This window comes from Gymnogyps californianus, chromosome 3 (genome assembly GCF_018139145.2).
Source record: "Gymnogyps californianus isolate 813 chromosome 3, ASM1813914v2, whole genome shotgun sequence".
In the NCBI taxonomy this organism is placed as follows: domain Eukaryota; kingdom Metazoa; phylum Chordata; class Aves; order Accipitriformes; family Cathartidae; genus Gymnogyps; species Gymnogyps californianus.
Window position 1 is genome coordinate 59,677,107 of NC_059473.1, and position 27,033 is coordinate 59,704,139.

The 27,033-nt window shown below is 36.8% G+C and overlaps 1 protein-coding gene across 4 annotated transcripts in view; it reads left to right on the forward strand.

The window, feature by feature from the left end:
* Positions 1-27,033, forward strand: part of ZDHHC14 (zinc finger DHHC-type palmitoyltransferase 14) — a 110,629-nt gene that overhangs the window by 44,346 nt on the left and 39,250 nt on the right. For 2 of the 4 annotated variants that reach the window (XM_050893853.1, XM_050893855.1), the window contains exon 2: positions 13,345-13,517. In XM_050893853.1, coding sequence (XP_050749810.1) covers positions 13,345-13,517 — 173 coding nt within the window. The remainder of the gene's footprint in view (positions 1-13,344; positions 13,518-27,033) is intronic. The other 2 variants (XM_050893854.1, XM_050893856.1) reach the window with 1 other exon arrangement.

A 27,033-nucleotide genomic window follows, 5' to 3' on the forward strand; every position in this document is an offset into this window, starting at 1 on the left:
CTTAGGATGCTATGAATAATTATCACTGCTGTTGAGAAACAGCAGAGTGTGTTCACTTTCAAAGAAGCAGGTTTGTGCTGTCCTGAGGATGTTCACAGTGAGTTGATCATACCCTCTGCACAGTGCATGAGCCCAGAACACAAGCCTGGAACTTGTGGTTGGCAGATGTGGACTATTAGATTTTAATGGCTGTTCACTGTTCTAACAGACTGAAGAATTGCAGAGAGCTCATATTTTAGTATTTCTCAGTGTCTGTGAGGAGCTGGACACCAATAACAGGGCTCATGCATTCATGGCTATGAATTTTAATTCAAAGATAGTTGCATTAAAAATCTTTTTTGGGGAATGGATGCAGTTATACTAACAACTTGGCATGTCCCATGCTGCTTGCTATTTTGAGGTTTGTAGCTTTTCTGAATAGAAAAACTGCACTCTCTACTCTTGCATATTTACTCTATTCCCCTCCAGCCCCAGTATTTTCTGCATGTTTTAGACAAATTAGTAGGTGGTTAGTATGTATTTGGGACAGAGAGGATATTAATGGTTTTTTTGCAATCCAGGACAAAATGCAATGTTTAGAATTTTAATTAACATGCATTTGAAATGTGAATTTCTCTCTAGATTACAGAGTGTGGGTTAGGATCATGTCTGTTATTTATAAGCTGTGTAGTCTTCAGTCCTTTTTTCATCCTTTCAGCAAAATCTTATTAGAATCTTCTCTCTGCTAGTAAGAAGCTTTGACTTTATGGACAGAATGGAAATGTATCTGACAAAGTGTCAAATATGAGAAAAGAATGGAAGTGGTCCAGTAGTGAGAATAATTTGGTTTATTTCTTTAAGAAGGGCTTTAAAAAATAAACAAGCATGAGTTGAGTACTCAGTTCATCAAGAAGTTCAGTTGCCTGGCAGTGCTTCTGGACTTCAATTTGTGAACTTATTCACAGTGAACCCTTGAGGGTTTGATCTTCTTCAGGCTAATGAAACACTAGGTAATATGTTATTGTTTAATGGATGTGAAAAATGAAGTTTTGTTTTGGAGTGTAACAGGGCAAAAGAATTCTCTTGGAGGAATAAGGGCACATAATGTTATTTAAGCTTGTAATGTAAAGTTCAATGGACCTGAAATTAGATTTACAGCTGTATTTTGATTTAAGATTGCTTGCATGACTGTCCATTCTTCTTTGCTTTTTTTTTTTTCCTTCAGACAAAGCAGAGTATTGGAATAAAGAATTCTATACTTCAATTGTAAAGCAGAGTAGTTTCCTGTGCTTTGAGAGGAAAGGGATTTTTCTATACCTGTGAAGAAACAGAATCTTGTGGTCCTGGTCTGTCTTTTATTTGTAAATAGAAATTACTTACGCTGCTGCAATGTTGCATGTGTCTTTCACAGACTTTGCTTTTTCACTTATTCTTTGTGAGCATTAGCTTAATGTTTATAACTAGGAGCAAGATGCACCAAGGTCTCTCCTTTCTGAACATGCGTAGACAGAAAATGCTATAAATCCCCATTACATTGCACCTTTACATAGGAAAGCTATTGCAAAATGAAGCACATGCCTGACATCTCCTGAACTTTGTTGTCATGTTCCTCCTCCTTCCTTTCTGTGCCCTTACAAACATGTTGGGCATTTATCCTTTCATTTACTGCAACTATTTGAAGTAACATAACCAGCACACTTCTTATAGTCACATCTCTTCTTATAGCTCATCTCTTTGAATGTAGTATGTTCTGCAAACCTGAAAGGCAAGCTTTTCCATGGAGAATGGCCTTAATCAGAGGACAGGCTAGAAGAAAAGAGTAAAGGCTGCAGAACATTACCGAACTCTGGATCTTCCTCCTGGTTAGGGTCTGTTCCTGTTGCCATGTGCAAAGCCGCTGATTAATCCAGGGTAGCAGCTTCTCTTCAAGTTCAGTTGCTGATATCCTCAGATAAATCAGGACACTGGTGGGGTGTTGTAAAGGCTGCAGCTCCCCTCTGGTACTGTAGCATAAGGAGCATGTGCATTTGGAGCTGGCAGAAGGGCCCAGGCAGCCTCTGTTCCCTGGTGATCAGAGTCCAGCCAAGAGAAAGAGAAAGCCTGAGGAACTTGGGAGGGACTGGCCAAAGGCAGCAGCAAGCCTGGTTAAAGACAAAACACCAGGGCAAAAGGTGGGGCTCGTGATATCAGTGCTTGAAGGGCTTGGCAAAATAGGTTACACATCACCAATTTACATTTAGAGATAGTGCATTATGGAGATATAGGATGTAGCATGTTATGCCATTTTATACAGCCAGTTGTGCTTTTTTGTAGGATAGTGGTCCTATAGTGGTGTTGCGTTTGTTGCTGCAATCCTGGTTTTATTTTAGCTTCTGTGCAATTGTTTTATGTATTCAAAAGATTTCCATTTCTATTTAACTTCATGCCCTGCTAGTTTCCTGTTTGGGCAAAAGTGCCAAGGTGCAGACCAACAGTTGGAGCAGTATTTGCATGGTTGAGTGTGTCTGGGAGAACTGTTTACATGTCAGCATCTGAAACTGGGAGGAGGACAGCAGAACATGTTTGACAATGGAAAGATGGAGAACAAATCTTGTGTTGCAATTCCTTAGAGTATATTCTGGGAACAATGAAGTAACTGAGCTTTGCTCTGATTTTCACGGCTGGCTTGCCTTAGGGAGAGAGATCATGTTATTCCACTTGCAAAATCATCTACTAGATGCCTGTAAAAATAGTGGCAAAAGAAATGCTCTTTCAGTGGAGCTTGGGATCATTTCATATAGACGATAACAGGTTGCATAATTAAAATGTTAGAAGAAAAAAGTTAGGAATTTACAGTTGCAATGTACGTAGTAAAGACCTTCTTTGCTTTGCTTCACCTTCTTGTGACACTTTTTTAAAAAGTTTTGGCAGTCTGACAAAAATAGACAGATGTTAAATTGAAGAAGTAAATGATACTTTCAAAGAAGGGTAGCAGTAATACCCTGTGTTTGTTATTCTCCCCTACCTGAAATCCTGGTTCAATTTACATTAAAATTTGGGGTTTGTGGTAATTGCTGAACAAAATTGCAGTAACAACTCAATTGGAAAACGGCTTGAAAATTTTAATGAAATAGTAAAAAGCAAAATTTGCGTATGAAAAAAATTTAAAACTGAGAGGGAATTTTAAATAAAATATTTTTAAGAAACAGTGCAAAAGCTGGGCATTTCTTCTTTGTTCATCTTCCATTCAGGTCTTGTTTATGCATTAGCAGTCAAAATATTTAATTACTATACCAGCAGCTAACTGTAAAGTAACTGATTCTTAAGTGACTGACATTTGTGTGAAGAACATCGTTCTGTTAAATGTGGAAATTTTTTTGCTGTTGAGCTTGCTACAGAGCCTTCTGTGATACTCTTAAGTTTTAACCATTAATATGGATGATTTTCATCCTTAGTTTTTCAATTTTCAAAATAACATTTCTGTAATAACTTCCTTTAATTTTATTTTTCTGTAATACATATTTCTTGATGTAGTTGGCTTAAGAGAAAATATGCTAGAATATGTTTCCCTTATTTAAACAGGTGATTTAAATCATAGAATTGATGTACAGTAGAATTAACTTTTGGTGAATTATACAAGTGTTCAGGGAGGGAATATGGAATTAATAATTTCAGTCAGTGGCCTTTCTCGAGAGGAAAGTGCCTGTGCGTGATATATTTGTGGAACTACAGAGAAAAGCATGATACGATAAAGCCACTGCTTTTCAATTTGAACGTGCTTATCCAGGTTTGATAGGTATTTAACATAAAAGTGCATACAGAGCATTTTAGATGTCTTCCAAAAAAAAAGGGGGGGAAAAATTCAGACAAAAGTATTTCGATATTCAAACAGTGCAATCTTTTCTGCACACATCCCTGAAGATAATTAAATGCTATGACATTGCTGACTCTGGTGATTCAGAAGCAATCTCTCAATGTAGAGTATTTCTTAAACTTTTAATGCCTGACTTGCATGACTTGCACCCAAATCTCAGTTCTAACGCAAAACAGTAAAAGGCTATTCCTAGTTGTTTAAATTACATTGCTAACCAAAATATTTGTAGTGGTAATGCTTTCTGTGTAGATGAAGCACTGTGCGCTTTATTTTTTTCCATGAAATAAAAGATTTGCCTCAAGCTGGTCTTGCAATTTGTTTATATTTAAATTGACTCATTTTTACATTTGGAGAGCTGGCACTGCTTTGGCATGATGTGTGCCAACTAGTTTTGGGGTTTTTTTAATCTGAAGTAGCCTGCAGTATGCCAGTCTGTCCAATGAATGCTTAGTCTGGGATAAGAGAATTCCCGTGATACCGTGAGGAGGCAGTAAGAAAAAACAAAGGATGCCATTTCGGGTAGAACTCTCCCAACGCTTGTGGAGACCCACGCCTGTGAAGTTACTACAAACAGGCCTCTCAAGTCTTTAAGAAGGATGATCAAGTCGCTGAATTGCTACTGCTCAGCTCTGCTTCTTTTGGGGAAGAGGAGGTTAAACTCTCCTGGTTTTATGCTCCTCCTTGCTTTTATGTTCCCAGTTGCTTTATTTATAACAATGTGATGTACACTTCTGATATGTAGTGTGGACAGGAGCATCAGTTCTCCACTTTTTTTTATAAGTAAAGGAGCCCCAGGAAGTGCTGTATCTGTGAAGCTTAGCTCTGTTTTTCAATGAAAGAGCAAAGGCTTGTATTGTAGTGGGTTCCACTGAGAAGTTAAGGTTTTAATATTTTTCCCCTGTATTTTAGATTAAAGTTCATTGTGTGTTTTATGCAAAAGACTTGCAATATGAAGAATTGTGGAGGGAAAAAGACACAGTAAAAAAAAAAAAAAAACAACCAAAAAACAAAAAACCAAACCATATAAGACACTGAATCTACTATTCCTAAGCTCTTATGACTGTGGGTGGGATTTCATTTTATGGCTAAGTCCACACAGCAGTTGAATGCCTCTGGAAATGACAGTTCAACTTCATCCTGCCCTCTGTGTGTTCCTACCTGTTCACTGGCACTCATTACATCATACAGTGAGTGAAGTTGTTCAGGAAACTGATCAAACAGAAAATGAATGTTTTTTTTCAGAAAAGGGAACAGATTGGGAGCAATTCCTCTGTTTTAACTCAGTGTTAGCCAGCTCACTTGTGCTTATACAAGGGAAGTGACAGCAGAGTGTGGCCAGGGGTAGAGATTGCATTGACAGGCCTTTGCCCTTTAGCAAGAGCTAGGCTTTACATCTAGCCTTTAGACCTTATAAATTGTGCAGGGCGAACACAAAATACTGCTCATTGAAAGCTTGGAATCCACTATCCAGCAGCAGCTTACTTGCATACGTTTCAATTTCCAGAGAATCCTGTGGAAAATCACCTAGAAGCTTGTACTCCTTCAGGGACTTGTTTGTGGCATAAGGCATTTCCGCTTGTTTTGTCCCGGTTTTCCTTTCTGTTCATAAGTACTTGGGATTAAGCTGATGGTTTAGTTATGAAATCACATAACAGGAAATAATAAGAAATAATAAGGAAGTAATATGAAGCATAACAGGAAAGAAAGTGTTCTATATGAGCTGTTTAAAAGAAATCGTGAGTTTGTGCATTTAGTGGAATTCATTAATCGGTAGTCTTTTATTATGGAAACCAGACCTTGCACTGTATGCAGAACCGGAGAATTAAAGTACAAATATATTTTTAGCTTTTCAAGCTTTTTCAGTTAGCGAATAGAAATTGCAATAAAGCAAGCCTTCGATTCGCTGTGTGGTTGGAAGCCATGCCTTTTCTGAGTTTGTCTTTTGAGGATGTGTCATACTTGTGTTGGCCTTTCATAAAGAAACTGATTATTTGATAAGACTCAGGCTCTTGATGTATAGTTCGTTAGATATTCCCCATTTTCTTACTACCTTGCTTGGAAATTTCTGGTTGATGCAACAGTTGATGCGATCAATATTTTAGAAATTGTGTTTTGTAAAACGAAGAAGTTCCTTCTCTGTATAACAAAGCAAAATTTAGTTGCCCTTGTAGGAGCTTCAGTAACCACATCTGTTTTGCAGACAGGTTCTTTTTGCATTATGCATTTTATCTATCCCAGCTTTGAAGTTTGACAGTGGATCATTAGAGTTAATTCATATAGCAATAAAAATTGGGAGGTCACGCAAGGCTATTACTTTGATTGTTGCATATCTGCTGCATTAAACCCTTAAGATCTTTACTTATAGGAGGGAGTTTGTGGTTATCTTATACAATTTCATACTCAACACTGCTTGCTTAGCTTCATCTAAAATCCTACATCCAAATCCAGCCAGTGTAAATCTGATTTCAATGGTAATGCCCTACAATTTAATGGAGTCAGTGCTGCAAGGAGTTCCACTGAACACTTGCTGGTTTGAGCAGGGGAGAGAGAGGTCCCTGCAGTCTTTCATTCTTGGTAGTTGCTCATGGGTTTTGACATCAGCTTTAAAGACCAAACTATGTCGGGTTTTCACATGAAACTTTGAAGACCGGTTGTTGAGCTTTTGCTGTTCAGGGTAACATTAAGCTAATTTTATTTTGTACTAGGTTTGAGAGAACTTCTAAAGTACTTAATTTATTAGGTTTAAGGATCATGCTGTTCTGTAATCTGTGTGATTTCATCATATTAATCTTCTTTGTTTTAAGTAATAATTTCTGAGTGCTGGTAGAGGCTGGGACACTTATGTACACAATGTAATTACTATTATTCTGTATGTGTTCCCACTTAAAAATTATTTTTGATTAAAATTAATTTTAAGTGGAGTTACCCCCAAGCAATATAACAAATACGGAAAAAGTAAGATGTATCCAGTACCACAAAATATAGAATAAACTAGTAAAGCATTCAAGCAAGGTTAAATGCTTCTTGTCTGAAACCATTCAATAAATCTGCATTTAAGATTAGGTTATAATATTTTAGATTATTAAACTGAGGATGAGGTAATATTCTGCCTATTTCTTCCCTTCCTGCTGTCATTCTGCCTTTTGTTAGCTGTTGTTTTCCACAGTCTTCACATGTTTGCAGCATTCCAAATTTCCTGGATTTGAAATGAAGCAAGTATTAGAAGAGTGATTTTTGTCTTGTATTTTATCAAATAAGTTTTTGAAACTGATTGACCATTCTGAAATGAGGGAGTGTATAATTTTAAAAAATAGTTCAAAACACAAAGAATAATGAAATAAATCCATTTTTTTAAAAGCAAATTTCAAATCCCATTGAAATTAGTCTGTGGTTTCCTTAATATCTCTTGAAAATTTTAATAGGAATTTTAAAGGCTATACAAAAGAATCAGGCAGATGTAGGAAACTAATGCAGAACTTCCCTAGCTAATCCTGTTAGGCATTTCATGTAATATTACTTGGACTAATCTATACTCAAATTACACCACATTTTTTGTGTCCTAACTGCATGCTTGTGAAGAATTAACCATTAACTGGTTGATGCACTGCAAGTTGTTTCCTATTGTAACTTTTTTCTTGTGTCAGACCTTTCTTAAGAGTTTCTTCACCTTAACTTTAAAATAAGGTCCTCCCAAAGAGGTGGTTGTAGGATGCTGGGATGTGGCGGCGGTGGAAAATGCTGACTGAAGAACTGATACATTCAAACATTCTTTGATCTTATTTTTCTTCTAGTCTTTAAATTACGTATGTATTCTTTTCTGTGGCATAGTTTTCTGCTGTAGCTACAGCTATACAATGGGAAAATTTATACCATTCTTCTTACAATTCTGAGTGTGTTAAAACTATGTTTTAATATCATAGGTGCAGTACCTTTGAAGTCATCTGTAGCAGGTTGAAGCCTGCATTATATGTGAGAATCCATGGTGCAATCTTTAAAAGTGCTTCTGTGATTCTTTTTATACCTCCTTATACTTTGCCAGCACTTTTCCTAGTAGCAGTATGAAATGTAGTGTTCTCTAGTCGAGATTCTGCTGGAAAACAAGTAAAAAGAGGCAACCCTCCAAACCCTACAACAGTGAAATTGTTTCACTCTGATCATTCTTTGTCCCGTTTATCTTCTACAGTCTTTGTCAGGCAGCAGCCTCCAAGGGTCTTGCTGTGCCCTCATGTGTTGCCCATCATTGCATCTTCCACTGTCTATGTTGTGGTCTATGTGCATGTCTGTCTGCTTTCTTTAAACTAGTAACTTGTCTTTAGAAAAGTAAATTATAAGCCATTTTTGTTTTTCTAGCCCAGAGTCTTGATTTGCCTTTAATCTATCTATATGGGTATTCTGTTGCCAACTCTAAATCGAAAGAGGTCAAGGTTAGAACGTGGTTTCACAAGAGGCAGTGGTCTGAATGAAAACCTTATTGACAGCTGCTGAAATGGAGGTCTCCTCCCTCTGTCCCAGGTTCCCTCTCCCTCTAGTTTTTGTGTGTGCTTCTGTCTCTTTTGCTTTGTGCTAATATCAACGCTCCTTTCCAAGTGCATATTTGATTTGTTAAAGAAGCAGAAAGTCAACAAAATGGTGTCATTTTCATACATTTTAGTAAACTAACTTAGCTCACAAAAGAACCTGACAAAGATTTGTGTTGGCATAAGGGCAGAAGTTTGGGACTGACTGGCTTGGAGCAATGATGCAGTGGAGTTGAAAGGAAGGGGAAGCTGAGAGGAGCCATAAATAAGAGTGGAAGGACAAACAACAAACCTTTTGGGTTAGTTTAAGGAAAGCAGCACAGTCTCATTCAGATGTTAACTTGTAACATGTGGAACCGAACCTAGGGTTTGCAGCGCAAGCCTTTTCTCTTAGTGTTGGACACCACCTGCGCACCAATAGCTACTGGTATATTAAATAGGCGATACCTGCAGAAACATAAATTAAATTGATGATGTAGGAAAATGAACAGTAATTTTTTCCCTTATGTTACTTGGTTCAACTATACTTACAGCATAATTGCTATAAAGCATAATTGCTTTTCCTAGAGTACATTTTTTATATCTGCCGCAAGGAGTTTTATGTTGATGAAAAGCTAGACATATAGTATCCTATTATCAGTGTTGCCAGCCAAGCTTGTATGGGTCTTTTTTTTTTTTTTTTTTTTTTAAATTAGCATAGGTGTGATGGCTACTACATTGTTGCATAAAATCTGTACTTTTATTGTTTTGTGCCTGCCAGGTTAGCAAATATGAAGCAAGGTCTCCAATTTCTCACAGGTATAAAACCCTGACTTTTTTGTGCTCTTTAGTAAATGGTTGTGTTTGTTACTAATGGTTTTTTGTAACTACAGGGTTAACCTCCCTCCAAGTTAGACTCTTTCCAAATCTCCATTATCCCTACTGGGTAGAGTTGGCATTTACTGTATCTCCCCATCAGTGAATAACAACAACTGTCAGTGAACTGTTCAGGAAAGCCTTCATCTTTCCAGGAAAGGCCTTAAGGAAGCTTCTTTTCTTTCCTCCCCTTTTCTAATGAAAGAGCTTGAAAGTTGTAGGACTCTTGCTGTGTGCGCTCTTCAGTACAGTTACTGTGTGTATTTTTCTGCTGATCTTGGTAGCCACAGGGAGCATAGTTACACAGTTAGGAGGGCTGCTGGGTGGTAAGAATTACTTTTGTTGTTCTCCTGCATCCTTCTTTCACAGGGATGATACTTGATAATTATCTCTTAAATGCCAGTGTGTTTTTATTTTTATCTAGCTGTGACAGACTAGTCTTCCAGCAGATTTTATTTCCCTCCTACACTCATGCAAACTTTCACGTGATGCTTCAGAAAAGCAGCTGAGAAGCCAAGCAAAAAGCAGGGCTGATTTGTATAAAGCCCCTCTATTAATTAATCCAAAACTTCAGGTTGTATTACTGGTTGCTATGTGCAAATCCAAACATTGTTCTCTGAAGAAGCTATTTCCACAATAACAATTTCTAGTGGGATCTATGGTCAAGTAATACTTCCTAAAAATGTGTTTTCTGGGATGGACCTAGTCAGTACTTGCTATCATTACATATTCTGATTAAGAACAATTGTTTTACTGTGTCTAAGATGTAAACTGAGGAAGTCAGTTCATGTCTAGTAGTTACCAAATTACTTGCTGATTTAAAAAGGTTTGTCACTGCTTGCTCTGCAGTAGCACTGAGATTTGTTCTGGAGCTCTGTGCCGCTTTATCGTAAGTGGTGCTGCAGGTGGGCAGTCTTCTGCACGGGGAGTCCCTCTGTGTGAAAGTTCTGAAATTTGCTGTCAGGAAATACCTGCTAGTATTTACTTCAAAAAGTCACTAAAAATACCATCCAGAAAAGATATTTCTTGTAATATCTGAGGAAGGCTTATGCCTGAAGGGATGCAAACTCAATTGAAGGAAATTAATTAAGGAATTTGAGCAAATATTAGGAATAATCTTTTTCTGTGTACAGTATTTGACAATTCTAAAAGTAGTAACACTAAAACAAATTGTTTAAAATAATATTGACTTAATGTAGCGGTACAAATATATTTGTTATATAAGCATGCAGATATAAATATGCAAGTGTATTTCTACAGATGTAGTGACAATTTTGAGCTAAAATCCACATTTTTAATTTGAAGACACTTTTAGTGGATTTTTTAATAACCCAGGAGACACTAAGATTTTTTTCCTCCCCTGTTGTTTTTATACAGACATGAAGCAAAAAAAATGGTCTATACAGTATCTGTTTTTTTAAAATTTAATTGACAGGAATTTGAAAAATTAATTGGGCCTTTCTAAAGGATAGATATCACTGAGCTCTCTGCAGGCCCATGTAATATTGTATGGTCTGTTTGTGCATAAGTCAGACTGGACTGAATGGTCCTGCCTAGGCTTACTATCTGAATCTCTGTAAGGACTGGTTTCTCAGCTTGAAATAATTTCTGAATTGGTGGAGCAGTAGTTGGTTATTATTGCTAAAGAGGACATCTTCAGTCTTTTCTACATTATTGCTGAAGTAATTCCAAGTCAAGGTTGATAAAGTATGGGGTGTTAAACCCTGAAAACACCTTTAGGCAAAGCAGATTAACTTACACTTGCCTATGGTGAAGAGCATGCAGGGCTTTGAGAGTGGTTTTTTTTTTCACTGCAGATGGACTTGGTTCAGCAAGGCAGAGAGAGACATTTTCATGCTTTTTTATTATAATGAAGTCATCACTTCAGCAATGCAAGGCTTTCTCAGTATTTCAGCACAGGAATTTGTTCTTTCTACCAAATCCCTATGAAATTATTGTTAAAACATATCACTGTCATGATGGCCCTTCAGTTTCCATTCTCTGAGTATCACTGAGAATTTGTTGTGTAGGTAGACGCCATTGCTGTTTTTGTGTTGGCACCTGTCTAAATTGTATTTTGCCTACTGGGCTGCCCCGAGATTATCTCATGGTACCTTTCGCACACATACAGCTCTTGTTTGGTCAACAGACTTCATCACAGTTGCAATTTCTTTGTATGTGTAATGAATAATGCAATAGAAGAATAATAGCACTGTGCTATATTTAGTGTTCATTAACGTACGTTCCCTCTAATCCTTTTAAAAATACATTCTTGCAGCGTATTTGTACTCTTGTCTAAGCCCATTACAGTAGTTTTGATTTCAGTAATTCTTTGTGGCAAGAAATAAATCGAGCAATAGAACTTTTATGTGGTGTGAAAGCTTCTCTTTGGTTGTTCGTTCTGACTGACTTCTCTGACATGAAGGGAGCAAGGCTTATATCTACCAGCTGTCTTGCTGCTGCTTCCTTTAGTTAGCACTGATTTCATAAATCTGGGTCTCTGAAACAGATTTTCTAAAAGTGTGCATTTGAAGTACGTTTCCTAGTATTTAAACAGTCTATTCATGATATGAAACAACAGTATCTCTTGTCCCTCGCCTTTTTTTATACCCAGTTATCTTTTTAATCTTTTGTAACTTGTTACACCTGTAATATTACATTCATGTAGGGCGAAAGATGAATTCCACTCATAGTGATGGTATGATGCGCTGTGTAATGCATTTGGACTTACTGTATCCGTGAAACCCACGGCGTTAGATGAAACAGCCGAGTACATTTAACAGGATTATGCAGGGAGATAAATGCTTGGTACATGGTAGCTGGAATGAAAAGTGTTTCCATTCTCTCCCCATCCCATTGGCAGAAGTGATGGACAGTGAAGCTGACATTGTCATCACATGCTCAGAGTTAACGTTCCAGTGAGGTTAACTGACTTTCAGCGCAAAAGCTCGCGCGTCTGAATTGTAATTTAAGGCAGTGAGCAGAAACAGGGAATACGATGTTAATTCAACTTGATTGATACCTGGAAGCTTTAGATGAATCCCTAAGGTCTAGAACTTGTTGGTTTTCAGCTTATGTTGTTTTTAGGTTTATTTTATGACTTCTCATGCAGACATCAGAAATGCACGAAGCCATCTCTGTGTTTTGCCCACCTCTACTTAATATAAGAACTATGAAGAGAGTCTTCAGCCTGTGTGTTTTCTAAGGTGGTCCTGCAGTGCTTATTGTATGGCTCGGATTAACGGGAGTGCTATACTGTGTACTGTCTAAGTGCTCATATCCCTTCTTTTTGCACAACTGTAAAGAGTTACTTGTATTTGTGTGTTGTTTAGATTCCAGTGCTTCTGTCCATTGATTTTATTACATGTGAAGCATAGAGGAAAATTTGCTAAAACTGTGATCTAATCTTAAGCCCGGCATGTATATTGTAAATCTGGTAACCATAGAGCCTTTTTTTGTGCTGGTAAAGGACTGTTGATGTTGCCCTAGACCCTCCTAGATTATTTGTTTCCAGGTGTGTTGCACTGTCATTTGCACTTCTCTTACTTTATAAATGTAAAAGCTTACCAAGTTACAAGAAATGGGTTAAGAAAGAGAATCAGTAGTGGTGTTATAATATTGAAATATACCAAGGCTATTAAAGGAATGTGTCACAGGTGTGAGCTTTTGAGCACCATCTTTGTGATGGACAATAGATTTATTTTATAGACTTAATTACATTTTTCAGTGTGGCTTATTTCATCATGTGATGTGCTCTGCTTTTTATTGCTGAATATTTTCAGGTTATTTCCCCTTCCTCCTCCCCCCCAATTTACTTTATGTAGTTGGGCAGTAGATTAACAAATATATGAGCTTATAATATCCTGTAATAAAATATTTTCTTATGTAAATGAGTATTGCATATTAATGAGGTCATTATTATGCTATTTGGACCTTTATTATAATAAACAGATTATGAGAAATTTCAGAAGTGTCATGAACACGTAAACAGAAATTTCAGCTTCAATAAACATTCCAAGACAAGTAATGTATCAATAGAAGAAAGTGAATTCTTCATATGCATTTATAAAGGTAAACAGTTCTTGAGAGCAAGTTGCACTGTGTGTTATTGATTATGTTTAATCTTTTTTCTTTTTCCAGTTGTCCGTATTTGTCAGAGAAGATTACACCTGCTATACCTGCAATTGGTGGGATTCTTTTCTTTTTCGTGATGGGGACCCTGCTGCGTACTAGTTTCAGTGATCCTGGTGTCCTCCCACGCGCAACACCAGATGAAGCAGCAGATCTAGAGAGACAAATAGGTAACACTGAAGGTCTGTTGTCTCTTCGCTTTCCTCCCGAGGGTGTATGTACTGTGTGAAGGCAGTGTGCTGCTCTGCTCCTGGGAGGAGTTACTCCTGTCTTGCCACAGTAATTGTTCTGGAGTTGTAATGTCTGATGACATTGCAGTGATTCCTGTGGAAAGATGGTTGATCAGTTCTTCACCAAGAAAGACAGTAAACAAAATCCTGGCCTTGGAGAGTGATAGTTATTACTGTAAATACTTTTCAGCCAGTGTGGTAGAAGTCTTTCTGTGGTGCACAAAAGAATACTTTCTAAAGTGTTTTTGGCAAGAAAGCTGATATTGCAAAGGTTCTACGCTTGTGCATCTTTTAAATTAATGTACCCTCAGTTTAACTGAATTTAATTATGTTGTTATTTATATTGTGAAAGAGTCAGATAAGTCTCTGTGTTAATACACAGTCTTGTAACTTGATGCAGTCTTGGAAAGATTTTTCTTCAGTAACAGTAATAAAATGTTACTATTTTTTATCTGTGTAAAGCCAGCACAATTAAAGGAGAGTGAACTAGGTTTTAATCAGCCTCATTTATCAAGAGAATTGTTAACTGATTTCTAATTGTGGAATTTCTACAGCTACAAATATGCTGAATAGCTAAAATGTGCTACCTGGATAAGAAAACACAGGATGAGTTTGCAGAGCTGCTTTATAAACGGTGGTTTTGTTTGCTTATTTTTTAGTAAGCTACTAAAGGCTACTATATCTGCTTTATTACAATAGTCAATGGAAATCCCATTTTCTGAAGCAATTTCAGAGCAACACTCACTCATATAATTGAAAAGGCAGATAACAGGTTTATGCAAGCATAGGAGAAATACCTGTGGGGTCCTTGATGTTTAATACTATAGTACAGTCTTAGGCTTTGTTTACTGTGACAAATAATTTAATGCAGTAGAAGCAAATGAGTGCACTAAAGCTGTTGTTGCAGATGCTTCTGCATCTATAGAGTGTGAATTTGAGGGTTTTACTTCAGACTAGGTTTTGTCAGGTTCTCTAGTCTATATGTCCTCCACAAAGCACTGGTGAAAATGTCTGAGGGGCAAAGTCATTGGTTTAGACTTTAACACCATGTTATGGGGTAGAGTTCATTTGGTGTACACATGGAGCAGAAGTTCTGGTTTAGTTTCCTCAGAAGGCAAACGTAGTTTATGTGCACCAAAATCACACTGTGAACCATGCCCATGTAAGTGGGAATGATAGGAGAATTCATGTCAAAATAGCAAAATGTTAACAACAATATGGCATTAGTTTCCTTTTTACTACTTAGCTGTTAAGAGACGGTAAGCACATCATGCAGCTATATCTTCCACTTAAGAGATCTGTTGGACAAAGAAGTATTATTAAGGTAAAACAAAAAAAAGTAACAACTTGTGTTCATTGTTCAAGGCCTTTATGAACCTTTAGCAGAGGAAGGGTAACAAGTTGTTTTTACATACATACATACTTTGTTGGTGGTTTGAATCGAATGGTTTCATTGTGATTAAAAAAACTTGTCCGAAGGGCTCAGTTTCAGAAAACTGCTGTCAGAGGAGGAAGAATGGTTTTATTTTCTGGAAACATGCACGTTATCTTTGGTATGGATTATTTTAAGAAGAAGCAGGATTTCAAAATACAGTGATGAGTTAATTGATTGTCACTACAGTGAGATCATTTTCTTTCACCAGATTTGGAAGGTCCTGACCACAGCTGTTATTACTATGTTATGTGTTACGATAAAAAGGTGTCTGTGTAATAAACACCATTTTGCGTATTTCAAAGTGTTTGGATATGAGTTCTGAAGTGGAATCAACATATTAGCAGCATGCTACGTGCAGCAGCTAATTGTACTTACTCTGTATGCTCTTTGTGTGGGTCTGAGGCTTTTGGAACTGTATGATCATGTAACATGGTCATTGAACTTTGTGGGAAGGAAATCTTTTTCTCATGGGTGTGTGAAGTCTGAGATGTGTAGTTCACCAAATTTTATAGACCTGGTATAGCTTTCCAAAAACAGTGTATTCTGCTGGCATTCACATTTCAGGAAGAAAACCTGTATTGCTTTTATACATTTTTTGGACTAATTGTGCAGAGCCAGGAGCCAGCTGTCGTTGCCATGACAGGAAGAAGGTGACATTTAGCCAGTCAGGACTTAGCTTTGGGCAAGGACCATACTGTACATAGTATACAGGGAAGAAAACTGTTGGATCCTAGATGACCCAGATAGCTCCATCCCAGATGGATGAATTTAAATTCATATAAATTTCTTCTGTTTGCTTACTTTTGGATATGGCAGTCTGGATTATTTAAAAAGAAGATCTTCAGTCAACCTGCCCTTACATGCCATAAAGAAATTAAATCAGAAATGGAAGAGCATTGTGAAGCCATATTCTCACTATACTCTTAAAAAAAAATTAAAAATGGATATGGAATGTATTTATACTGAGGAACTGGAATTCTCTTCAAACACAATAATTTCAGTCCTTGCTTGTGTAATAGAAGAATTCCTAATATTCACAGAATCTAGATATGTGGAAAACAGATGCCAAAGTTCAAATTTGTGTTGTTGGGAAAGCTAACAGATTTCTTAGGAAGACTGATTTTTAGAGCTTATTTTTTAGCTTTTGCCAGTGCTGTCACTGCAAACATTTTTCAGAATTTAATATTGAGTATATAATGTGCTGCATAGAAGTGTGTAAGTTGCTATAATGGGTAATGAGATTATTTTTATAGCTGGCGAGGAAAGGATGGAGAGTGGGGGTAAAAAACATCTCAGAACTATTTGGGAAAATGTGGGAAAAGTTATAATTTCCCCCTCCTTTCTCTTTTTTGCCCCCACCTCTTCTCAAAAAAAGTTATTCTCTCTGTAGGAATAACGTGTGGGAGGAGGACGGAATTCAGGCAGGTATGTTCCTTAGTGTTGCCAAAAAGGAATGTCCCTTTATATCATAAAATTGTGTTCTAATTTGTAGATAAGCAATTGTTTAAAATTTTAGAGCTTTCCAGAAAGCCATTTTGAAATAGAGCTTCCCATGTAACCGTTTTATTACTGATGTAATTATTGTGATGGCTGGCAAGTATTCTGTGTTTTTTAAAATGGAATTTTTCTTCAGTTTTATTAATGCAATATTTGGGGAGCAGTGGACATTCTTGTCTGTTTCAGTACTGGAGTTCCCAGTAAAGTGTCTTATGATTGGAAGGTAAATATATTTATTAGATATTTGAAATCATAAGAATATCTTTCTAATTGAATAACCTTCCATAAGACTTACTTGAAGAACTTGGATTTCTGTTAAACCTTTACACTTCAGAAGTCTGCCACCATGACCTCTCCTAGCTGTTGCACTCCAGCAATCCCAGCACTCCTATTTTCTCTTCTTGTGGTGAAGCACAAGTAGTCTTAATTTGCCAGTTGTCATCCTGATCTCTGCTGTCCTAATGATAAATAACAGAATCTAAGCTGTTTCCAAAGAATAGAAGTAGATGTTTATCATATCTGAATTACTTAAGACATTTAATAAAGGAAGCAGTGCTGCCTTCTAAATAAAATAAAACATGAATGATACTTTTAAAAGTTTAAATTAAGAAAAAAAGGTTGTATGTTTTAGTTAAATTTCACCTTTATCAAATTTGGCATTTAAAGGTAGTTTAAAAATGAAAGCTTAACAATTGTTAGATGAATACCAAGCTTGTTTTTAAATTATCACCCATTTCTACTGAACAACACACATACCATCTTACTTACACGCGTACAACCAACCCATTTGTGTTAGCTGGCCTTTTGCCTTCTCAGAAAAGCAGCATTGTGTGGGACGCTGCTGTACCTAATCAGACAAGGTTCTCATTAGGAAAAGGCTAGACCACCATAGGAGGACACTGTATGGAAGTCTGCACTCCTGAAGCATATTTAAACCAGAACTAGGAGAAGGGAAGACATTTGTGTCCGAGCCTGTTGACCAACCATCTTTCTTTCACTTGTTATATTAACAGATTTCTTTAAACCCATTTTTGGCTAAGGATAGGATTTCAAAGTTGGTTAGAAGCAAGATTTGCAGACAAATCATTGGGCTTCTTACTGCTGATGTTCAATTTTGTTTTGTTTATTTTTCTTTGTAATGAGACAAGTATTGATAATTGAGGGAATAATTTATTCCTACTATAATGTGAGATCATTGTAAGGAAAAGCTGGAGCATAACTGTATATGAAGAAAAATGTATTTGAGGGAAGTTATCTTAACTCTGGTTAGAGTAAGGATTTACTTGTTTTTGCTTCCCTTACTGAGAACAGTTTGCTAAGTGAAAACAAATGGTCGTCAGTTTAGAAGAGAAAGACAAGTATGGTGTTTTGAATTGTGCCACTGGTGGCTGATAGTTCAGCTATAGAAAAATTATAGTCCTAATTCCTTAAACTGTTTGAAAATTAATGAAATAAAATCTTGCTAAACAGTGGGAGGCTTTCACACCTGCATTTGAGAAAGGAACAGAGAGGAGGGTAAGATGCTGAAAAGAATAGCAGTATCCATCTACGTACTGTCCTACGTTCCCTGTCATCTCTGTAGATACTTTTCCATTTCTGTGTCTGTTTCTTTGAATTTCTTGAGTCCTTTAGGCAGAAAATGAAATTAAAATCTATTAATGAAACTGCTACTGAAATTTACTTGCTGATTATCTATCAGTAATAATGACGATGCGGTTGGGGAAAAAATTTTCAGAACAGAAATTGTATAACCTATTCTTTTTATGTAAAACAGATGGGCTTTCTAATGGAAATTTATTTTTTCAGTAATTACGTATAAAGATGATAATCATGATGGTCTGCTAAATGAGATTGCAGGTGAGTTGTTGAAGAGTAGATATTAGGATTTAGTTATCTTGCGATGACAGGTATTTTTCACCACTATATCCAGCTACTTGGTGAAATCTTGAGTGTTCTGTAAATCATGTTTTAAATATGCTTTTATTAAAGGATTTTCCCCAACTTAACCACAGCAAATGAATTCCTCAGTTTTTAAATCCAGTACCCATATATGCAATATTTAATTGTATCTATGGTTTTGAAATGGACATGGTGTAATAGTCACTTTAGAGATTTTATGATGTGCAGTTTAATTCTCTATTCTTATAGAATGGCAGACGTATAAACAGGCTATAAATATTAACTGAGTGTGTTCTTGGCTCTATTTGAAGTACAAGGTATTTTGAATGCTTGCTAATTGGCATAGAAAGTGGCTTAGATACATTATTTTCATAATCCAGTGGTTATAAAGACACACACACAAAAAAAAAAAATCAAAAGGAGCAGTAAGTTGTTCTTTGAGTAATGAAGACCTAGACAGGTAAGGCAGAAGGCAGCACTATAGCAACGCACTTCTTGTTATTAGGGCCTTGACACAAAAACAAGTTACCGCAGCTTGTTCCAAGAAGTTCTTTGGGTTTTGGTTCCTGTTTCTGGAGGAAACTCTGCTTTCTGGTGTTTAGAGTCCACTCTGGGGCTCTTTTCTGCCTCTTATTTGTATTGCATCTGTTAGGTACGTACACCCTGAGTTCTGCCCTGTCTTTCCTGTACTTCTGTTCAGCCCTGCCTCCATGGATCTTATCTGGATCCTACTTGGTTGCATCTTTCGTTGTCTGTCACTCCTTCCTCTTTTTCTGATCCTTCCTTCCGCTCTGCTTTTTACTCACCTTGTGTTTCTGTGATGGGATTTCCTCCAAGCTTTTCCTTTCTCTGGGCTGGGCAGGTGCCGCCTCTTTCTTGTGGAGGTGATAGGAGGGAGAGCCAGGTTCCTTGCCCTAAGTGCTTGGCTGCAGCAGTCTCCAATAAACCCAGTTCTGCTGGAACGTGACATCCTTAGTTTCTCTGCAGTGATGGAGTGTTGATAATCTGTTCATAAACGGAGTTAACCTGTGCTCTGCAGTAAAGACATCCGGAAGTTAACTCTGTAGCTCTTAACAAGCTGCTGCTGAGGATATCTGAACTGTGACCTCCCCCACCCATCTTTCTTCTGTCAAAATTTGTGCAGAAAAAGTTGCATGCTAAGCTCAAAGGCTACAGCATGTCCTAGGTTTCAGCTTCTTTCTTCAAATTCTATAATATGATAGAGGTATTAAAACGTGTGCTATTCATCCGCGTTTCAGAAGTGGTTGAATCATCTTGCTTAAGCTTCTGAAAACCTCAGAAATAAGGTAGATAGCTTAGGCTACAAAACCTCACCAAGTCGTTTTTTTAAGCATAAAAATATGGAAAAATATAATGAAGCATTCATTTAGCACCTTTTCCTAATCAGTGTTACGGTCTAGTTTCATTGGTCTCCTTCAAGGAATCCTTTACCTAGAATAAGGTACCAGCTTTAGTCCAAAATACAGGCACAGGTTCCTGTTCAAGGAGTCGGTTATTCAGCATATGTTCAAAGAAACATTGATCTAAGTCAGGAAATAATTTATTTCAAATAAGCAGCTGACAATAATAATTTTTCCTTAAAGAAAGAGTCAGTCAGATACAGAGTTTTGGCTAAATATAAAATGAAAATAGAAGTTGGATACTGAAAAAAGACAGATTGTATTAAACAGTTGATTAGGAGAGTCAAAATGTTTCCATGTGTGACTGTTTCAGAACTTGTGTTTACAAATTTTTTTTAAAACTGGTAGCACAAAACTTGCTTCACAGGTTCAGACGACTGAGCTGATCAAAACAACAGTAGTCTTCCAAAAAGGGCCAATGGAGTCTTGAAGTGAGGAACTGTATTGCCACCGAACGTGGAGTTTGTGGCTCAAGTTCCCAAGCATGAAGGCTTATGGCAGGTCTAATGGAGAGGAACAAGCTAGGTAGCCATAACAAATCCTACTGCCCTAAAACTGTGATTCTGGAATCAACAATGGAAAAGGAAAGAAACATCTTTGTACTGTTAAAATATGTTTTTTAATGTGCCCTAAAAAGATGTATCCTAGTGGAATGGCATCTATGCAGCTAAAGCTGGATGGCCCCTGCAGTTCAAAAGAAAACTCCTCTATGTTCCAAAACTATCATTCTGGTTTGATTGCCTTGGAACTTGCTGTACCTTTGAACTTGAGGTGCCTTCTAAAGATGGGGTGCAAGGTTAACAGTAATATACTTCTAGGCAAGAGATTCTTCAGATAAATCACCTAAAAATAATGCCTTTACCAAATCATTTCTTTTCTAAAATTCGTGCATGTAATTTGTCCAATCTGTGGCTTTTACTTTATTCAAGTTGTTCTTAGATACTTGATTCTTACTCTGCCCTACCTGTCTCTTTGGGAAGCAGCCTCACAGAAATTATTACAGATGCAGTGAGAAACTGTTATGTCTCAAGAGGAGGAATTCTGATTTAAGAATGCTATTTTGAAGTTCTTTTAAAGCTTATTAAACTTTATTTTTGTACGTCAGAAAGCATAGAATAGGACAAGCTGATTGAGGAGAACAGTTCTCAGTAAGACCTTCTAAAGAAAACTGCTGGTACTCCATTCATTCAAGTGACTTTTTGGAAACAGGGTGGTCATGCTGACAACATGATATGTTTCCACCTAGGCTATCACCTTTTTCCAGGTGAAGATGGAGGACTAACAGGGCTGTGATGCTGCTGTTTCCACCACGCAGGGTACAGGAATGGAAAGCAGTTGTTTCTTGAGGATTTGGTGAGGTGGTAGTAGCCCAGCCACCATCTGTGTTCATAGCAAAACAAAAAGTGAAAGGAATTGCAAAAAAAAAAAGGTGTCCACAAAGCAAAAGGGACCTCTGTTATTGAAAAATATTATATTAAACGCACATCATCAAGCTATCGTCATACAGAGGAAGGTTGGGAAGTGTAGTAAGAGGCCATTCTGTCTGTATTTGTAGTTTTATGAAGATTACAGTAAAAAAAGATACTTGTATCAGCAGTGGAGACAGTTCCTAAAGGTGAGTATAAAGAGGTGGCACAAGCATATCGGGAAACTGTTGAAAGGCAAAAGGGGAATAAAGTCAGTTACAACCAGCAAGGAACAGTAGAAGACAACGGGACAGGTTCTGTTAGAGGTCAGAGGAAGAAAGAGAAGCTAAAGGCGTGCTGTGTAATTGGGAAATGAGAAATAAGAGGGCAATCTGAAGGATTCAACACTCTGCTTTGATCTCAGAAGAGACCTTGCACACATCTTGGCAGCTGATAGGAAGTGCAGGTTGGAAGAGGGAAAGTAGTAGTAGTTAAAGAAAAATCTGTCAACCTACTATATGGTATCTATATCTGTCTAATATTCTACTCTAATAGAAATCTGTCTATTCTGTCGCTAGAAACTATTCTCTGTCTGGAAAGACATGGAGCAAATTGCTAAATGATCAAATTGTAAGAATTGGGGCTGGCAGTGGGTGGGGTTTATGGCCATTTGAGACTCAAAACAAGCAACAAAGTATTTGAACAGCAAATCAAGTGTAACCAAACTGATGTCCTTCATTGAAAAAGTAACTGTCTTGGTGGAAAAGAAGCAGCAGATGTGCTGAATTTTGACTGTAACAGAGCTCTTGATACTGTCCTGCACAGGATTCTTTCTATGTAAGTTTTGGAAATAAGGTCTAGATGAAATTACCACAAATTCAATGAGCAACTTTCTGGAAAGACACTCGAGTGGGAAACGGTAAGCGATTGACTAGGATCTTGCAGACACTGATTGTGGGCTCAAAAAAAAGGGAATATGGTTAACTCTGAAGCTGATGCTGAGTTGGGGGAATTTGCAAGCACTTGGCTTGATTTTTTTTTTTTTTTTTTTTTTAAATATACTCCACATAGTCTTAGCAATTTTAGGGAACAAATACAAAATGCATGATTACAAATGGAAATCAAATACTAACAAAAAAGGGGCTAAACAGTGAATGGTACAGTAAAAGGGGACTTGAGAATTACCCACAAACAGATTGAGTCAGCATTGTGGTATCATGACGAAAAGGGGAAATTCTTTTTGGGATGCATTAGAAGACGAGTCATTACATAAACCCAGGAGAAGTGACATTCTGCAATACCTAGTGATGGTGAGGACTCAGTTCACTGTCTAGTTTTTGACACCGTGTGTGGAAACTCAAGAGGAAGGCAGCAAAACAGAGAAGTCTAGAAAACATGACCTCTAAGAAAATATTTAAGAAATATGTGTTTGGCCTAAGAGAGGGAAGGAGCGTAAGTCTTAAAATACTCTAGTATTTTTTAATATAACATAATAGAACAAAAGCAACTAGATGCATGAAGCTTGTATAATGCAAGATCACTGAAGAGAATGTAGAGTTATTTGCTATAAAAGTGCTATAATCTCAGTTAAATGCAGCAGGACCTCTTTTTTTTTTTCTAAATGGGAAATTAAACTTGTTGATGTAGTATTTTTACTTTGATTATAACTTTCATGAAACTTAAAGTCATTTTTTCTGGGGCAACCCCAATGGTAGTTGCATCCTTTTCATAGTGCATATAAGCATGGGTTCTGCAATCACACAAAATACTATATTGAGAGGGGCTGTTGTTTCTGTGGGAACATGCAAACCACAAGCAGCCTTATTTTGTAACCTCTTAGCAGTTATGATATGTGTCTCTTGTCGTTAGTTTAGTGTGAAGTCACCTCAAGTGGTAAAATGTTTATAGGATAATAGACTTCTAAATATGAAGGCTCAAAAGGATAACCAAACCCAGGAGAATGGGTTTCACAGATGGGAAAGCGTTTGTTCATTTGATGTATACAAGAGTAACAATTCTTCCACAATATCCATCTTTTTTGCATTGGATAGGTGATGCAGATAAATAAAAAGATGATCATGGTAAATTATCGTTCCAGCCTTAAAAAGGCCCATCTATAGCAAGGAATTCTTTGGATTTTTCTTCAGGGTAACTGTCTTTACTTATGTATATCTTCCTAATTTATTCTGTACAGTCAGCTCAGGCCAGTTCACAGTATCTGCTTGCTTTCTTTTGCCTTTTCAAAAGCCCTGAACTCAGTATATTAGCTACACCAGCATGCCATCTTTGGAAGTTGTTTTTGTCTTGGCTTTCTAATTTTCATTGATGCTCAAGACTACATTTGAGACTTCTCCACAATTCTTTGCCTGTCTTTCATTTGTTTTGAAATGCACAATTTGATTTCCTTAGAGCCTTATAAAATTAAATCTGTGCCACAGCATAGGCATTTCACAGAATTTACAATAACCTGAACAAATACGTACTGCTTGTGAGTACAATGTGGGTATGTTTTGCTTTCTTTGCAAAGGTGGGATACCAGCTTGATAGGCTTATAGTCATACCTGATATTGCATGCTTTAAACAACATTCTTAAAATAAGTTTAGTGAAATTACTTTGTGCATCAGGTAAGTCTTTCAGAAAGCTCTTACTCTCTATGCTTCTTTCCATCAGCAAATCACTAAAGATTTTATTTCTTTCTGGGAGCGAGAATACCTTTCACGTAAAGTTTTAGACTTCAAGAAGATCATGCGATTCTACTCTTAAGAAAAAAATACATAAGTTTTTCTGAAATCAAGGCAGTAAGTCTTTTATCTAAAGTCAGGAGCAATATTTGGTCAGTATCTCTTGTTGGCTATCAGATGAAGAATTATGTGAAGAATGCAGTTAGCAGCTGCTGTTTTCAGTCTAAGCCAGGTTCCCAGTATTGTTTGTCCCTGAGATTACTGTCTGGAAATAAGAAAATTTTATTTAAGTTCTTTTCACTAAAAAAAAAAAGACTATTTCCTCTTGTAGCCCACAGTTGTTAAGCATGTAGCTTAGATTTAAGTGGTTAAACACCAAGGAAGATATTTCTTAGAGGTTTGCATTTTTGCAGGGCTTTTTTTTTTTTTTTTTTTTGTTGTTCAGATGTTATAGGTCATACATAAAGTTTTTTCCACTGCATTATCTGTTTTTCTTAGCAGGAAACATTACAACTACTTCAAGTTACTAACTTCTAATTATATTGTTTGAAGATTGAAATTGTGTCCCTTTAAAGTTGATGGCAAACTTTGCATGATATGATTGTTAAGTTTGTGGAGAGACAATGTGGAGAGACCTCCTAGAGACTGTTTGTCATAGGGTCTTAGGAAAATTGACCAAAAAAGCAAATGCTTGATTGAGCGGGAGAATCCTGGTGATATGTATACAAAATTCAAGCCTGTGTGTCTCATCTAAACAGCACCTCCCATTTGTTTTTGGCATAATAATTTGAGAGATCGAAGTGGAGTTTGTTGTCATACTAGAAGGTTGCTAGACTGTGCTGTATCTCCATTAAATACTTGCAGTAACTTTCTTGCAGCAGTTCAGGTACCTTGGTCCTGCAAGGATATGGTTTGTATGTTTGGGGTTTTTGTAATAGGGTAATAAAGATGCTGGAGCCCCATCTAGTGCATGAACATTTAACGCTGCTAGAGAAGTTATAAAATGTGTCAGAGCAGAGAGGATGGAAGGCAATCCCATTAGTGGGAAAATTTTACCCTTTTTGTAAAATAACTTGCATTACTACATTGGTAATGGATTGGAAGAGAAAAATATAAAAAGTAGTGGTCAAACGCAGGTTTATTTGGGGAAGGTGATTCCATAAAGGTTAATCTTATTGTACCTTAAAGGGCCTGCATATATTAAAAGATTTAACTGTGTTAGAACCCAAGTATGAGCAGTCCAACTGAAGGCTAATTACAGTCTGAAAAATGACTGTGAGACCAGGACATGTTTAGCACATTTAGGTTAGATAAATCTGATTAAATCCAAGCACATTTGACCTTGCCCTGTTGCTTGTTTCCAGAAAAAAATTGTTAATGAACAGCAAGACTGGGACTTCAGGGTCAGATTATGCAATTTAGGATTGTGGGTAAAATCCTGACTCCATGGAAAGTCAGCAAGACTGTTTTCATTAATTTCATGTGCATCAGCTTTCACCCTTGGGTTTTGAGATTAATTTTCCTCAGAGAGCTAGGATTTGCTGTCCCTGTGAACTTGAACTTCCCTGCAAAGGTTTGGAAGGAAATCCTCTTAGAAAACTGGCATTGTAAGTATAATGGGCTGGCCAGTAGTCTCCCTTCTCCACCAGAGAAGAGGGAAGTTGCCTTTGAGATTCTGCCAGAGGCTATTTTAAAATAAAATAAATACAGTGCACTTCTTGAACTTCATGAAAGCTGGGGTCATACTGGTTTTAGTCAGTGTGCATTTTTTATGCATAAATGTTTCATTAGAAAAAAAGAGAGTTTTTCTTCTAAACAATTCACCTTGACTGGTTTAAGCCATTTTCTTTCAATGACTATGTACATATTCAGGAATAATAAGGTTTTGTAAAAGAAGAAAATCTGAAATATTGGTGTTATTTTAGGAAATTCAATGCATCAACATTTCTAGCAGTGTAGAAAGCTACACCTATATAAAATTCAGGCTTCATTAGTATTTTTGACAATTATGCACCTAAATTTGAGTATAAGTATCAAATGGAAATCATTGGTTTATTAATGAACATGTTATACATGCATATGTTAAATGCTTTATTGGATAAAAAGCTAATTAGGGCTAATGACCTACATTTTTGTTCACAATTTGTCTATCTTGACCAGACTACAGTTGGAAATGGGCATAATGCTGTGTTTTGTAAGGCCCGTGGATTTATAGAAGGGCTAAGAATATTACAAGCCTGCTGGTGATGATGTCACCGAAAGTACAGTGTATTAAAATATATTTCTCTTTTTCGGTGGTAGTAACTAACGTCAGCTATAGGGGATTTTAAATAACAAAAGCTTACTGAGGTGTTTTTCTCCCCTAAAAAGTATTGTCTTATGTAGTTCTGTACTGGTACTACAGGTTAGTTTTTTTAGCATTTCATGCAGCTTATGATAACTTGTTCTACAGAAACGAAGTTTTCATGGTAAATATGGAAGCTTTTTTAATGTAATCTCTGAATTATAAGAAATTCTTCCCTGTTTTCTGGATTAAAGAATCATCCATGTCTCTGTAAAGCTTTATATAATATAAGCACAGTTGTGCTGTGCCCTCAAAAGAACATCTTTTCAGCTTAGTTCTGAATTAGAATGCAAAAATTAAAAGTTACTTAACTCAAACTGATGTGTCATGAGGACAAATAAACTGTTATGCAAGCAAATTAAAAAATGGTTTTTACTATAACCTGAAGAAATTAAATTATTTCTATTGACCTCATCAAATTCTTGTATCTGCTGGAGTGCTTTAAAATCACAATCATTTAATTAATGAGTTTCTTTTAAACAACATAGCTGTAAAAAACAACAAAAAAAGGAAACTTAAGATAATGTCCATATTGCACATTAAACAACTTCTATTGTCTAGTTATGCTTCAGCAAGTAAATGCACTAGTAGCTTGTAATGCAATACTTATTTAATCAAAAATACTGTGTCGAGTAATATTGGCCTTGAGGTCAAAATCAGTATTATTGATTGTTATGGGAACCACACAGTAATCCATGCTTCCACATGCAGATCACAGGACCTGGCCCAGTATCGCAGGAACATGGCAGGGGTTGGTTTAGATCCAACACAAGCAAATGTCTGT